Source organism: Hippocampus zosterae, chromosome 12, assembly GCF_025434085.1.
Source record: "Hippocampus zosterae strain Florida chromosome 12, ASM2543408v3, whole genome shotgun sequence".
Classification (NCBI taxonomy): Eukaryota; Metazoa; Chordata; class Actinopteri; order Syngnathiformes; family Syngnathidae; genus Hippocampus; species Hippocampus zosterae.
Genome location: NC_067462.1, coordinates 10783774 through 10797338, shown reverse-complemented (window position 1 = coordinate 10797338; position 13565 = coordinate 10783774). Strand labels below are relative to the sequence as shown.

At 42.7% G+C, this 13565-nt stretch overlaps 1 protein-coding gene across 5 annotated transcripts in view; it reads left to right on the top strand.

The window, feature by feature from the left end:
• dip2a (disco-interacting protein 2 homolog A) overlaps positions 1 to 13565 on the top strand; it is a 75688-nt gene that overhangs the window by 47582 nt on the left and 14541 nt on the right. For 2 of the 5 annotated variants that reach the window (XM_052081433.1, XM_052081431.1), the window contains exons 6-21: positions 516 to 653; positions 1672 to 1713; positions 4335 to 4454; positions 6912 to 7109; positions 7365 to 7456; positions 8182 to 8292; positions 9125 to 9248; positions 9334 to 9443; positions 9612 to 9714; positions 9924 to 9988; positions 10302 to 10395; positions 10701 to 10820; positions 10973 to 11087; positions 11866 to 12005; positions 12082 to 12218; positions 12853 to 12933. In XM_052081433.1, coding sequence (XP_051937393.1) covers positions 516 to 653; positions 1672 to 1713; positions 4335 to 4454; positions 6912 to 7109; positions 7365 to 7456; positions 8182 to 8292; positions 9125 to 9248; positions 9334 to 9443; positions 9612 to 9714; positions 9924 to 9988; positions 10302 to 10395; positions 10701 to 10820; positions 10973 to 11087; positions 11866 to 12005; positions 12082 to 12218; positions 12853 to 12933 — 1790 coding nt within the window. The remainder of the gene's footprint in view (positions 1 to 515; positions 654 to 1671; positions 1714 to 4334; positions 4455 to 6911; positions 7110 to 7364; positions 7457 to 8181; positions 8293 to 9124; positions 9249 to 9333; positions 9444 to 9611; positions 9715 to 9923; positions 9989 to 10301; positions 10396 to 10700; positions 10821 to 10972; positions 11088 to 11865; positions 12006 to 12081; positions 12219 to 12852; positions 12934 to 13565) is intronic. The other 3 variants (XM_052081435.1, XM_052081434.1, XM_052081432.1) reach the window with 2 other exon arrangements.

Sequence of the window (13565 nt, the reverse complement as noted above, 5' to 3'; positions counted from 1 at the left end):
AAAAAAACTGCATGTCGTAGTAGTAAAAACGGGCCAATTTATTATTACGAAGTAACTTTCGATTGTGGCGGCTAGCTACTGATGATATTATGACATAAATATTTCTATTATGGGCGATACATATTCCTACCTTTCAGCGGCAGAGGCAAATCAAATTTTATAGTGACCTGTCGTCGGTCATTGTGATGAATGAGCCGTTAGCACGTCTGTCTCTCAGTCCTGAGCTTCATTTGGAATTTGCAATTTTGCATATTTTCCCCAATGCTCGTGTGGAGTTTCTTCCTTCCACATTAGAACATGCTCCTCCCACTTAAAAACATGCATGTACGTTTCACTAATTGGCCATAGAGGTGAATGTGAGTATGACATTTGCTCTGTGACCAGTACAGGGGTGTACCCCCGCCTCTTGCCCAAAGTCGGGTGGGATAAGGCTCCAACTCACCCACCACACGAATGAGGAAAATCAATAGATGGATGGATAGCTGACATGTCCTTTCTATCTCCTACTTCCATAGATAACCACATAGCTCCCCCAGACGTGACGGGCCTCTCGGAGCGCTCCTCGCTTCATGCGGAGCAGTCCCACATTGCCTCAGTGCGAGGCGTGTCCCGTGGCTACAACCACCACACCAACATCATGGAGACAGCAGATGGTGAGTGTCCTGTACACACGCCGCTACATGGTTTCCTCCGGTTTGCCTTTTTCCCCCTGCTGTTTGTCCCTCTGTTTTCCCTCTTTTAGTCAGTCTTGCCATCAGCCCGGCGCAAGCTGCCGGCTGACCCTCTTTGTGTTGCTATGGTAACACCTCTCCTCCTATGCCCCTGGAAAAAAAATAGTATGTCTTAATGATTGTTCTGTGAGACACAATTTCTAATACTAATCATTGTTAAACATTGTATTGATGACTCCTGCTTTGGCCATCATGTGGTGTGTTTGCGGTGCTATTTAGGAGTTATGAAACAGCCTTCAAGGACTATTTTGTCATGGAGCTCTGGGTCACAAAGACGGTGATATAACACATCCAAAAACTGTAAAAAGTGGTTTGCCAGTGAATAAAAGCTGGTCTCAATCTTCAACGTTTTTCGAAATTGTGCCACAAGTCATGCTCTATATTCCAGCCAATGCACGAATATGTTTTTCTTTGCAAAATAATCGATCAATCACCGATCGCTATATGTTGGTTTAAAGTTTTTAGTTCATTTAATGTATATGCTGTGGAAACTCTGATTTATGCACCGAATTGGTTCAGGCGTGTTTTCATTTGTCCGTTTCTTGTCTCTAACCCCCAAAATAGATCCACATACGAGTAATACGTGCTTTTCATGTTCTATTTAATTTTGGTACATTCCTGAGGGAACAGCCTGCAAGTCATTGGACACAAGGGCCAAACCCATTGGACTGTTTCTGGAGTTCTTTTGTCATTTATACAAAAGCAATGAAAGACACGGTGAAATGCTAAAAAAAAGTATCAACTTAATGATAATAGGAATGATTTCATTGATGAAGGATTCTGAACAATTCTGCAAGATTGATTGTTAATTGATGGTGTGTTGAGGCAATTGAGTGAAATTGAAGTGGAGTTTTGGTCTCAACTCGGCGCCTCAATTCAGGGGCCACCTGCATTTGTGAAGGGTCATGTTAACTGACGTCCTCATTTGTTTCTCCTCCAGGGTGTGAATGGAGAGGTGAAGAATCCCTCATTTTGATGAATGGTATTTATTACTGTATTGCTACCGTTGCTTCAGCTCGTCGGCAGTCCGTGCATGTTCCTCCCCAAAAAATGGGGATTCGCTCATTCAATCCATCTGTTTTGGTGATGTTTGTGTTGTTGATGGTCTTGTTAGTTTCATCAAAGGTGGCGAGGGGGTTCCCATCGAGATTAATTACATTTGCTATCGTCTGTGTTCAAACTGTCCCCATCAAAAAAAAGAATGCTTGTGCACTCAAGAGGCCTGGGTTAAAGTGTACATTGCTGTAACATTATGAACACTCATACATGTCTAAGCAGTGAAAAATGGACGTTAACTCTGTCATTCCACAAGACGTACTTATACATCTTTTTAAAATCAGGCCCTGCCTACCAATGACGCACTTGTACGTCTAAGTCTTGCGTCATGCTTTTATAAAAAGCTCTTTGTCTCAGATTTTTTTGTCCAGGAATCACCATTTCCATGAAACCTTCCATTTTGTAATGCCAATTGCTGAAGAATGGAAAAAGAGAGTCCAAACTTGATTTTACATTAGAACTAAATATTCTGTGGGCCTAACAAGATCAGTCAAAATCCAGTATGACGCTGGGATTGAGGGGGTTGCTCACGTGAAAATGGCTGGGATTCAATGAATTAAAAACAATAAAACACTCTCAACTAAATCAGTCATCCACATGACTGCTAGAAATCATGTCCAACTAAAACACTTGCTTAATGCCTGGCAAAAGCCCTTGGACAGTGTCTGCTTCAAATAAATCCAATTAGTTCCCCTGTGATAAGTCTTTTTGCTTTATTTTTTTACATTCCAGTAACTTCCAATAAAAACATATGACCTCACGCAGGCATCAGTTAATACTACATTGTGCGTGTGCGTGAAGCGCAAGAACACGTCACCAAACACAAACACTGCCCTCGCCAGCCCTTGTCATTGACAACTTACAAGTATAGGCAGCATAATCGAAGCTAATGCTGTTAGCTAGCGCTAATCTTTGCAGTCGGCCAACCTCAATGCAGCTCTATCTACCTTTTGGCTTTAACATGATAGCATGGGTGCGTCACCCCAATGGGGGATGTGGGTGTTTTTTCCTTAATTGTGCCCCTGCATGATAGTGTTTCAAACAGTGCAGTCTTGCCGTCGCTTGAAGATGGCTTTGGATCCTCACGCATCCTATCCTATTATGGAAATCAGCCCCACTTTTATGTGACAGTGGGGCTGTGACGTTCAGGATGGATCACTCACGGACATTTTTGCAAAAATTATTACAGCTACTTTTTAGATAGTATGATAACGGGTAAGATTTACAGTACTCATTTTTGCATTTTATACTTTGGTGGAAAGGCACGACAGAGACCTACCTACTATATGGTACGCTAACAAAAAAGGTCGATTTCTCATTAAAATGTCCCCTTTACAGCATTCCAAAGTTGATGTGCTTCTGTTTAAACTAATGGTGAACATGCACACAGAAAAATCCTGTTAAAAAAATGCTGAACAGATAGGCTTTCAAACAACCTCACCTGACACTGTAGGAGTCCAAAAATATTGCAAGACCGAGTAATGCTATGCAATACTTGGGATGTTTTGGGTGTCGAAAAAGATGGAGTTTGCGAATGCTAATATGCTAATTACCCTCCATGACAAGTCCTCATCTGCTGCTACAATACATTATTTTTCATAGCTTTTGAGTGGATGGCCATCAGATGTTGTCGTCATGTCTAATTGGTCCATCGGGTGCCACACTGCCCCTCGCATGTGCCATCCCAATGTGTGCGCGCACCTTTATATAAGCAGACTGAGGCTGTGTGAGCCGGCCTTATTATAGAACAAAAACGCATCAGGCGGGCTGTATGCAGCTGTGGCTTCTGTCTCCCGTGGCTGGAATGTCTGACACTTGTCTCTCCAGAATGAATTGAGATGGACAAAACCATGGGTTGAATATGAAAGTTTTTATTTCCATGATGCAGACGGTCCGATACTGCATTGACTGAGGCACGTTTTTTTGCACTTTTCTGCATTACTACCTTATTTTATCAGAAAACTGAACCCAACTGGCTCTGTGCAGGGAAACGCACCAGTACGTTCCAAACTAACCGTCGAGAAACAATTCTGGTGGCCTAAAGCCCCACCCTGTGATGTGTAATGTACAATTAAATCACCAGAAAGTTACATGTTAGGTCTTGGCTGGTGTATAGCAACTTATGTCGGAGCCGCTTGCCGTGAGCTGAGCACACACCTCATGAGAGGCTTCATGCCTCAGACGCTGGAGAGGAGATGAATGGTTGCTAGGCAGCAGGCGGATCCTCACAAGCTGATTAGGCTTCCTGGAAGGGTTATTCAAGAGTTTGCTGACCTAAAATATTAACTTAGAAGTACCTGTGGGCCTCTATCTATTGTTGTTTAGTTGTTTGGTTGAGTGATCGCTGGGTGTGCTAACCAGTCTTCTGACGTTGTGTGTTCACCCCTCAACTATCTATTTTCCTCATGAATGGATCTGACTGCTATTTTACTAATCCTTTCCTTCGTTTACCATCCACGCCTCCGTCAATGTCTTTGTTTTGCCTGTTTTTTTTTCCTTGAACCACTTTTCTCATCATCCCATCCCTTCTGCAATGCCATTGTGTAGGTGTTCCAGTCAACAGCCGCGTCTCCTCCAAAATCCAGCAGCTGCTCAACACGCTGAAAAGACCGAAGCGACCGCCTTTGCGAGAATTTTTTGTGGATGACTTTGAGGAGCTCATGGACGGTGAGTACCCCTGAAATGCTGTCGTTCAGGAATAAGAAGAAACAATGAAGGGTGGAAGTACAAATAAAAACGAGAACGGAGCTGTTGTGACGGTCTACAGATTTACAAGTGGACATGTTAACGATCGCTGATATACACTGCCAAAAAAATGGAATGACTAATTGTGAAAAAATTAATACAAGTGATCAAGGGTTGAATAGTACAATTAAAGGAGAATAGTGGAGCTTTTGAAACAGGCTGCTGATGCTGCTGCTGCTGCTGCTGCTGCTGCTGCTGCTTTTGTCCAGCCACACAATAAAACCAAAATAAATAAATTCAAAATAAACCCCCAAAGGTTATGGAAGAAATTAATTGACAAAGACAAAAATGAATGACAATTGTGCTATATTTATAGTTTTATAAATGTAAAATGTAGTTTCAATAAGGTTTTCATTTGTTTTAAGTCATAGGTGTCAAACACAAGGACCGGAGGCCAGATCTGGCCCTCCACATCATTTTCTGCGGCCGGTGAAAGCAAATCAAGGATGTCAACTTTCGTGATGCTTGCTAAAATCTCTACTAAAATGTCAAATTCTCATATGTAATAAATAATAGTGATACTATAAAAATTTTCTTGTTATGAAACCCATCATTACAGCAACTTCAACAACAGGTGAATAAACCGTTATTCTTGACTTCTTCATATGGTCATAACAGCCCTCCAAGGGAAACTGTAACTAAAATAAGGCCTGCGACATAAACGAGTTTGACACCCCTGTTTAAGCACTCTTTTTTAACTTTATTTTGTGAACAAAAAAAGTTTTGCCAATGTTCACCTTATTTATTTTTGTTAACTATAATAACCTTACTGCTGACTCACAAGCGCCGCTGAGTCCAAAAACCCAATTTCAGGTTCCATAGTTGCCATATTAACACGAATTCAAACTTGCCTCAGTACACCCCACAGTAGAGGGCAGTCCAAGTGGAACAGTAACGTCAACCTTGGGCAAGATTTGTGCTCGACTGTGTGCCATTCTTCTTATTGCTATACCAAGCCCTTTGCCACACCTCACAAATAAACCGTCCAAGTACACATTTAGATAAGTCATTGTTTTTCTTTGTTGTTTCCACCCACACCTCCCACTGTGGATCAGAGACCACCAGGTGTGCTCAGGAGATTCTAACACAGAGCTAGGCCACAGAAACACTGCCACACATTGTGAGCCAGTATTTTTTTCTCTTCCTTCATTCCTGACCTGCCCATCAGCCCATCGTGGCTTTTAGAGTGGTACTTTGCCAGCCTGAATAAACACTTCGCAAATGAAAACGCAGCAGGATTCGTAACACACCAGCAGGTACTTATAAGACTCTCCTCACTCTGGCAGCGTGAGGGGGCGAGCGTCTGCAGACTTTTGGGGTTTTATCTGGAAAGCACAAATGGCATGGAATTCGAAAGCACAAATTGGGCAGGCAAAAAAAAAAACTGTTCAGGACACAATATACGGCTTTAATCCTCCACCCTTTTCTCAATCCCCACTATCTAGCCATCAAACAAACAGTCCCCCTCGTATTACTTGTGAGCCTCCCTCTGCGAGAGATATATATAAATCACAGGTTTGCCGCTACCTTGTAAAACACTCCAGCTGAACGTCTCCATCGGGTTATGCTTGGAATAAGTGTGCTGACGGCACTGCAGCATTGTCGCCACCAAGTGGTTATGGGTATAAGAGACATGGTTTTGGGGAATAAAATATCCTCTCTCAGTTCCTGTGTTCAATTTTCTCATCCATCCATTCATTGTTAATAGAGCCTCCAACCGATCCCAGTTCACTTTGACCTGTTGTTGCGAGAGGCGGGGGTTGCTGGGGTGGGACAAGTCACGCTCACATTCATACCTAAGGACAATTTAGTTCCAGTGAACCGGAACATGTATGTTTTTGGAATGTGGAAGAAAGCCAGAGAAAACACACACAGGCACAGGGAGAACATGCAAACTCCACACTCGAAGGCCGAGCAGATATTCAAATTCATAACTCCTGGTCTGCGAGTCCAACCACAATTCCAACGTACTGCCACGGAGAATGTGGTCGTGTCAAAAACGTAAACTCTGCAAGTAGATGATCTATCCGGTTTTGTTATATTTTACTACAGTAGATGATCTGGCGTTGCCATGGCAATGATAAGAGACCATGTGACCATATTTTCCATTCAATTCAAACCTTGGTATAAATATTTTTTAGAAAACCATGGCACCTGAGGAAGAGTATGAGAGACAAATGCTTTAACGATAAGAAATTTGTCCCTATTGCAATCAGAGCACCGGCTAATTAATTCTGGAGCAGAGATTCAAACCATCAACCTCTGACCTGTGGGGCAGACATGCTAACCACTGATTTGTCGAACCAATGTGTGCAATTTCATATCTTGTTGTCAAAACAAAGATTTGCTGCTTCATGTCATTTTCTTCTGTGTATTTAGTCCAGCAACCCAACCCAAACCAGCCAAAGCCAGAAGGCCAGTTGACGTGTCCCCTCGAGGGAGAGCCACTCGGAGTGGTCACAAACTGGCCTGCCTCATTGACAGCAGCGTTGCAACGATGGGGAACCACGCAGCCCAAGAGCCCTTGTCTGACGGCGCTTGATAACGCCGGCAAGCCTGTTTACACCCTCACCTATGGTAAGGTATGAAGCGGACTGTTGCCCCAGAGCAACGTTAAAATACAAGCCTGTTTGACAAAGAAATGCCGCAAGACTGATGCAGAAGAGTCACAGGGGAGACATTTTTCCAACGTTGCTATTTACACAGAACCCAGCAAAGCGAGAGATTTCCGCAGCTGGGTTCAATTGCTTTTGGTGCGTTTGGAGTGTTTTTGAGGTTCAAATCATGAATCACCGAATAAACTAATTAAATCATGTGTTTTAACCATTGCAGGCAAACTCTGGACCCGCAGTCAGAAACTGGCATACACACTTCTCAACAAGCTGAGCACCAGGAATGAACCGTTGCTTGTGCCTGGCGATAGAGTAAGTCTTAAAACATGTTTTGTGGCAGCCATTTTTAATATTACAACTTATACCTGTACATATACTTTTTGGGTGCTTAAAAACTGGCAGATGAAACATGAACATAATCAGAGGGAAGACTTGTGCCAAAAAGACGAGAGCATAAAGTAGGAATATTCTCTGTATAATCTGGTTGTTGTTCTTCCAAAGAACATGTTTGGCCTCGTTTTTAACAACTCGGCATATATTTGTCCTCTCATCTATCATCTCAACCCCAGTATCAGGTCTGTGTACTCTGCAATGAAGAGAAATCACATAATACAGGTATTGTGGCCAAACAACCTACAACAGTCTGTATAATTCACAAGTGTCAAAATCCACAGGCTACATCCAGCCCTGATGTGGCCCAGTTACACCCTTCCTCTCGCGCTCTACTTATATGTCTAATGGTCCAGAAACAATCACAGTGCAGCTCAGCTTATGCACGCCTCTCAATCCATCATTTCCTAATAAAATTAATAAATACAATAAAAAATAATACAAGACAAACTACTGCCTTTTTTGTATATTTCCACAAAGCCTTTTGTTTTGTTCCCTAGTCGACTGACTTGTCGTGTAAACCCAGATGTAGAAAACAGTCATTTTCGGCATTACCCACCTAGCAATTCAAAAAGGGATGTGGTAATGACTATGCGGCGTGTGACGAAAAAAATCTCCCCCCCCCCCCGGATCTGATTCATCCACAGGTAGCCCTTGTATTTCCCAACAACGACCCCGTAATGTTCATGGTGGCGTTCTATGGCTGTCTGCTGGCAGAGCTGGTGCCTGTACCCATTGAAGTGCCGCTGACCAGAAAGGTAAAAGCCCAAAAAATGGAAGACTTTGCACTTATTGATTCATTTTCCTCTGCTCCGCATGACACTTAAAAAGGAAGAGGTGTACCTCATTGGACATTAGAGTCAAGTGGGTCGTATCCTTGCAGACCTCCACCATGCTAACTTCCCAGGACGACAAAGGCACTTAAATGGGAGTCAAGAGCATTCTAAATTAATTGATCCCCCTTTCAATAAGGGGAAATGATGTCAAATGCCCTTCCTTCCAGATCCTGCATTGTAGTTGTTCAATTAGTGTGTTTGAGCAGGTAACAAATGCTCCCCTCTCTGACTGCTCCAGTTACTGTTATTCATGTGTCTATTCTCATCTCCAAGCACATTCATTTGTTGCTGAAAGACATCTTGTTTTTAGCAGCCATATCACTGTTATTTGTCGCAACGGCCTCATCTGTTTTCCGTGTTCTATTTCAAGAGCATTATAATGCATTGGAAATGAGCACGCACATCCATCGCAAACAAATTTGCCATCACGAGTTGTAGTCGCTGAATATTGATGCGTGTGCTTGATTCCCCCTTATCAGCATGCTGTTTGCGGAAGCTGTTCACTAACAAATGAGATTGGTGCCAAGTGAAAGGATTGTTATTCCAGTTCAATTATTACATCAGACACCCACTGTTTTCGAGACATAATTTATGAACGACCGTCGCCTCTCACAACAGTACAGTAGTTTTCTCAGCATAATGTCATATATGATGATCAGGTATTGGCTTGTTGTGTCCGACAAAAAGAAGTAAAGAAACCGGAAACACTGTATGTGTGTGTCAACCTTTCTTAATTTTTTTATTCATCCTGCAGGATGCTGGAAGCCAACAAATTGGCTTCTTGCTTGGCAGCTGCGGCGTGACATTGGCTCTTACCACCGACGCCTGTCAGAAAGGTTTACCCAAAGCACAAACTGGAGAGGTAGCCACATTCAAAGGTAAAGCCTGCTGCTCACGTTTTCTCTTGATTTGACTGTGTTATTTTTTCGGTTCTCAAGCAGTTTCATCTACCTTCCTCTTTAGGCTGGCCCCGCCTGCTTTGGTTTGTGACTGATGGGAAGCATGTTGCGAAGCCTCCCAAAGACTGGCATCCTCCCATACGTGAAGCAAGCAATGACATAGCCTACATAGAGGTGAGGGATTCTTTGCTTTTTTGGCCTCAACATTAAAAGGCAGGAGGTGACAATGTGAGAGGCCCCAGCAACCCGAGACCATGAACAATATGATTATTGTGGTGATAGGATTGGATTAGATTTGATACAAACCGCCTTGCTCCCCCCCCCCCCCCCCCCCCCATACAGTATAAAACCAGCAAGGAGGGAAGCACCATGGGGATCACAGTGAGCCATTCAGCCATGCTGGCTCACTGTCAGGCTCTCACACAAGCCTGCGGCTACACTGAAGGTGACTGGCGATGTCAATTGCATTCGATCAATTATGATTTGCTTGCATCAGGTCTTTTACCACAGATACAATGTAAGGCACACTGTCTCGTCTGCTCTGCTTGTCCTGATTTTGCTCTAAATAACTCTTTTAAGATCAACTACCTCTGCATTTTTTACTATTTATTACAAAAGGTGTCTTTGTTGATGTACAACTTTTATGATCCACAGCTGAGACCATAACCAATGTGCTGGACTTCAAGAGAGAAGCGGGTTTATGGCATGGGGTTCTCGCTGTGAGTGCGTTAAAATCATTTTTATTATCACTAGCCTGCTTGTTATGATAAACGGTATTTGGAAACAAAAACAAAATGCAAGCATAAAAATGCACAATAATAACAGAATAAAAACTCTTGAGTTAGACCGGATATGCAATCGGTGAACCGTGGGGAATCGCTGAACTGCAGATATGCACTGACGTAATCAGGATCCGAATGCATGGCTACTACCCTACATTTGTTTCTATTTCTCATGAAGTCTTAAGTCGAAGCTTGTTTACGTTGACGTGATGACCGTGAAATTTAATTATCTCCTTGCTTGTCATCGCAGAGCGTCATGAATCGGATGCATGTGATCAGCATTCCTTACTCCTTAATGAAAGTCAACCCTCTCTCGTGGATACAGAAAGTACACGCATACAAAGGTGATGGTCGGTCGGTCTGTGTGAATGTGTGTCAGCCATCTTTAGATGGAGTTAGTGCCATTATCATGACAACCAAAAAGAGAAAATATTTTGAACACTTTTTAAAAACGTTTTCAAGATGCCCCAATTACCCGATTGCCACGTTTGAAGAGGAGTCGCAAAACCCAGTTTAGTTCATCTTTCCCCGTTGATATAAAAGGAAATGCCAGGAATCTGTTTAAGAACATGACGTTGATCTGTCAGGTATGATTTTATCTGTTTGTGAGATGTGTCCAACATGTTTTTTTGTGATATTCGCTGTCCAGCACGGGTGGCCGTGGTGAAGTCGAGGGACATGCACTGGTCTCTGCTGGCTCAAAGAGACCAGCGAGACATCAGCTTGAGCTCTCTGCGCATGCTGATTGTAGCCGACGGAGCCAACCCATGTGAGTCCGCGTGCAATCAAATAAAATACCAAAAATATCAAATGGCACACAACGTCGCCTATTTGTCCTTGTGTTGGTACTCTTCATACTGACTCAAAGTCGTTTCTGCGTCTCTCTATTTCCTGTGTGCTGCCGAATGATGCCATGGACAGGGTCAATATCTTCCTGCGATGCCTTTCTCAACGTGTTCCAGGCACGTGGGCTGCGACCCGAGGTGATCTGTCCATGTGCCAGTTCTTCAGAAGCCATGACTGTCGCCATCCGGAGGTCAGATGACGTTACTGCAGCTTTTTGGTTATGTTATACATTTGGATATGCGACAGACCCACTTGCTATAAGTAAAAATGCAGCATTTTGAGGGAGATTTAAACACACTGTAAATTAGTATTTGAACACACACACACACACACACACACACACACAAACGGCAAGCATTGTTAATCTTGCCTTTTTTTCTACTCAACTCAACTGTATATATAGAGCACTTTCAAGCAGCCACCACTGCATTCAAAGTGCTGTACATGGAGCAATTTAACATATACAATAAACAGTAAAACAAATCGGTAATAAAGACGGTAGAAAGCACCGAACAGTAAAACCAAGAACAAATCTTAAGTCATGCTGAGTCGAATGCCAAAAAATACAATTGAGTTTTCCCTTTAAAACTTAAGTGTTTTGACCATAACAAGTAGACATGGTGGAAGATGGTTCCAATATGAAACTGCTGTATACGTTACCGTCCAGCAGAGTGTTAGTTCTGCGATTGTGGCGTGTGACTACAGTCAATCTGCCTCTTGAGTGTCTTGGAGTGAGCTGTGGTCTACAGCAGCTCCTGCATTCGTGTGGTCATTGTGTTCTTGTTTCACTGCTCTGTGGGTCTCTTTTTTTTTACCTCATACGAAGGCATTCCAGCACTGTAAAACTCCTTCAACCATAGATTTGCCCAAACACCTAGTTATAACTAACTAGTTTTCACTGTCCGTCAGCCTAATTGGGCTTCGGTTTGATTATTTGCTAATCGAGTGAATACGACTTTGACCTTTAGACCTCCAGAGACGGGCGTCCCTTCACCGGGCAAGGCGGTGTTGTCTATGGGTGGACTGAGCCACAGCGTGATCCGCGTGGACACTGAGGAGAAGCTCTCTGTCCTCACTGTGCAGGATGTGGGACAGGTCATGCCCGGAGGTGCCGTACACAATCGCATGTTAAATGACAACACTTGAAAAATGGCCCCGATGTTTGATTGAATGTCATTTTACAGCTTTGGTATGTGTGGTGCGAGCGGAGGGGACGCCGTACCTCTGTCAGACAGACGAGGTGGGAGAAATCTGCGTCAGCTCAAGATGCACGGGCGCGGCTTATTACGGCCTTCAGGGCATGACCAAGAACATATTTGAGGTGAGTGTTTCTAATTACGTTGGGGAAAAATGCTTTTGCTGCATCACCATAAAATACTGTGAGCAATATCACACCATCAGGAGCAGTAAAGTTTTATCACCAGCATATTTGATTAAAATACATTTTTTTAAACTCCTATTTTGGACAACTTTAGCGCAATATTTGTTTTTTTTTAATTGTCATCATCTATAGTGTTCACATTTAGAAGGGGGTTTACAGTTCTGATTACATCCACAAGCGATATAAAAATGGCGTGAAGAGTTTCTACGAGAGAGGTGTGAAGGAAATTAAAACGGCATCAATCCAAGGTTGTCTTTGTTTATTTTTGTTGTTTTTTTTTTTTTGCCAAGGTCACACCAGACACTACCTCAATGCTGACGTTTACATGAAATTTTACTCGAAGCATTTTCTCATGCTATGCTTGAAGCCATTCTTCTATTTTGATGAGAAAATTGTATCCGTTTATATCCGTAGATATCCAAATATATCAACCATCCTTTTCTTCCAATATGTATTTGGTTAAAACTGTACATATCTTTGTATCTGGATAACTTTCCTTATCACTGGCAAATTACTGTGATCAAATATGAGTTGTTCTGCATTTGCCACTGCTAATGGTCACATTTTGACGCAGACCACACCAGTCACGTCAACTGGAATTCCAGTCAGTGATCGAACCTTCACCAGGACCTCCCTGCTGGGTTTTGTGGGACCAGTAAGTTCTCCCTATCACGCAATTAATCCAAAGTTTTTAAACCTGCCTGTTTTTGTGTTCATACTTTTTGTAAATCTCTGCTATGTTTTTCATTTTTAATTCAACGAAAGTCACCAATTGTGTTCATTTATCCGTATTCGATCTGCTTACTTCCAGTCATATCAATTCTCAATAATTGTATGTGACACCGAGATATTTTTCGTCCCGAGCACAAACCAATAGTGATCGAAAAGCAATTCCAAAAACACCTCCAGTGAGCACTAAAAGTCTTAAACTTGCATCCTGGTTACAAAAAGCCCTCATTAATGGTTCGGCTGACACAAATAACACCCAATAAATTGAGTTGGGCAGTGCTAACCGCATGCTCATCACTTCGGTGTGCTCCTGAAAATAATCTGAGATGGAATATGCAAATAGCTCATTGAATGAGCCGTTTGACTTTTTCCAAATCAGTGAAGCCGGGAATCAGAATTTGTGCAGCGCCCTTGACATCTGTCGCGTTGATTCGGGGCCAGGCCTCAGTGTGTCTCAGTTGTACAGTATGTGAAATATGGCAGACTAGAACTAAAAAATTCATAGTGTTTTTGTCAGACGTTTACTAACACTCATTAAATAATAATACAGAACTACAA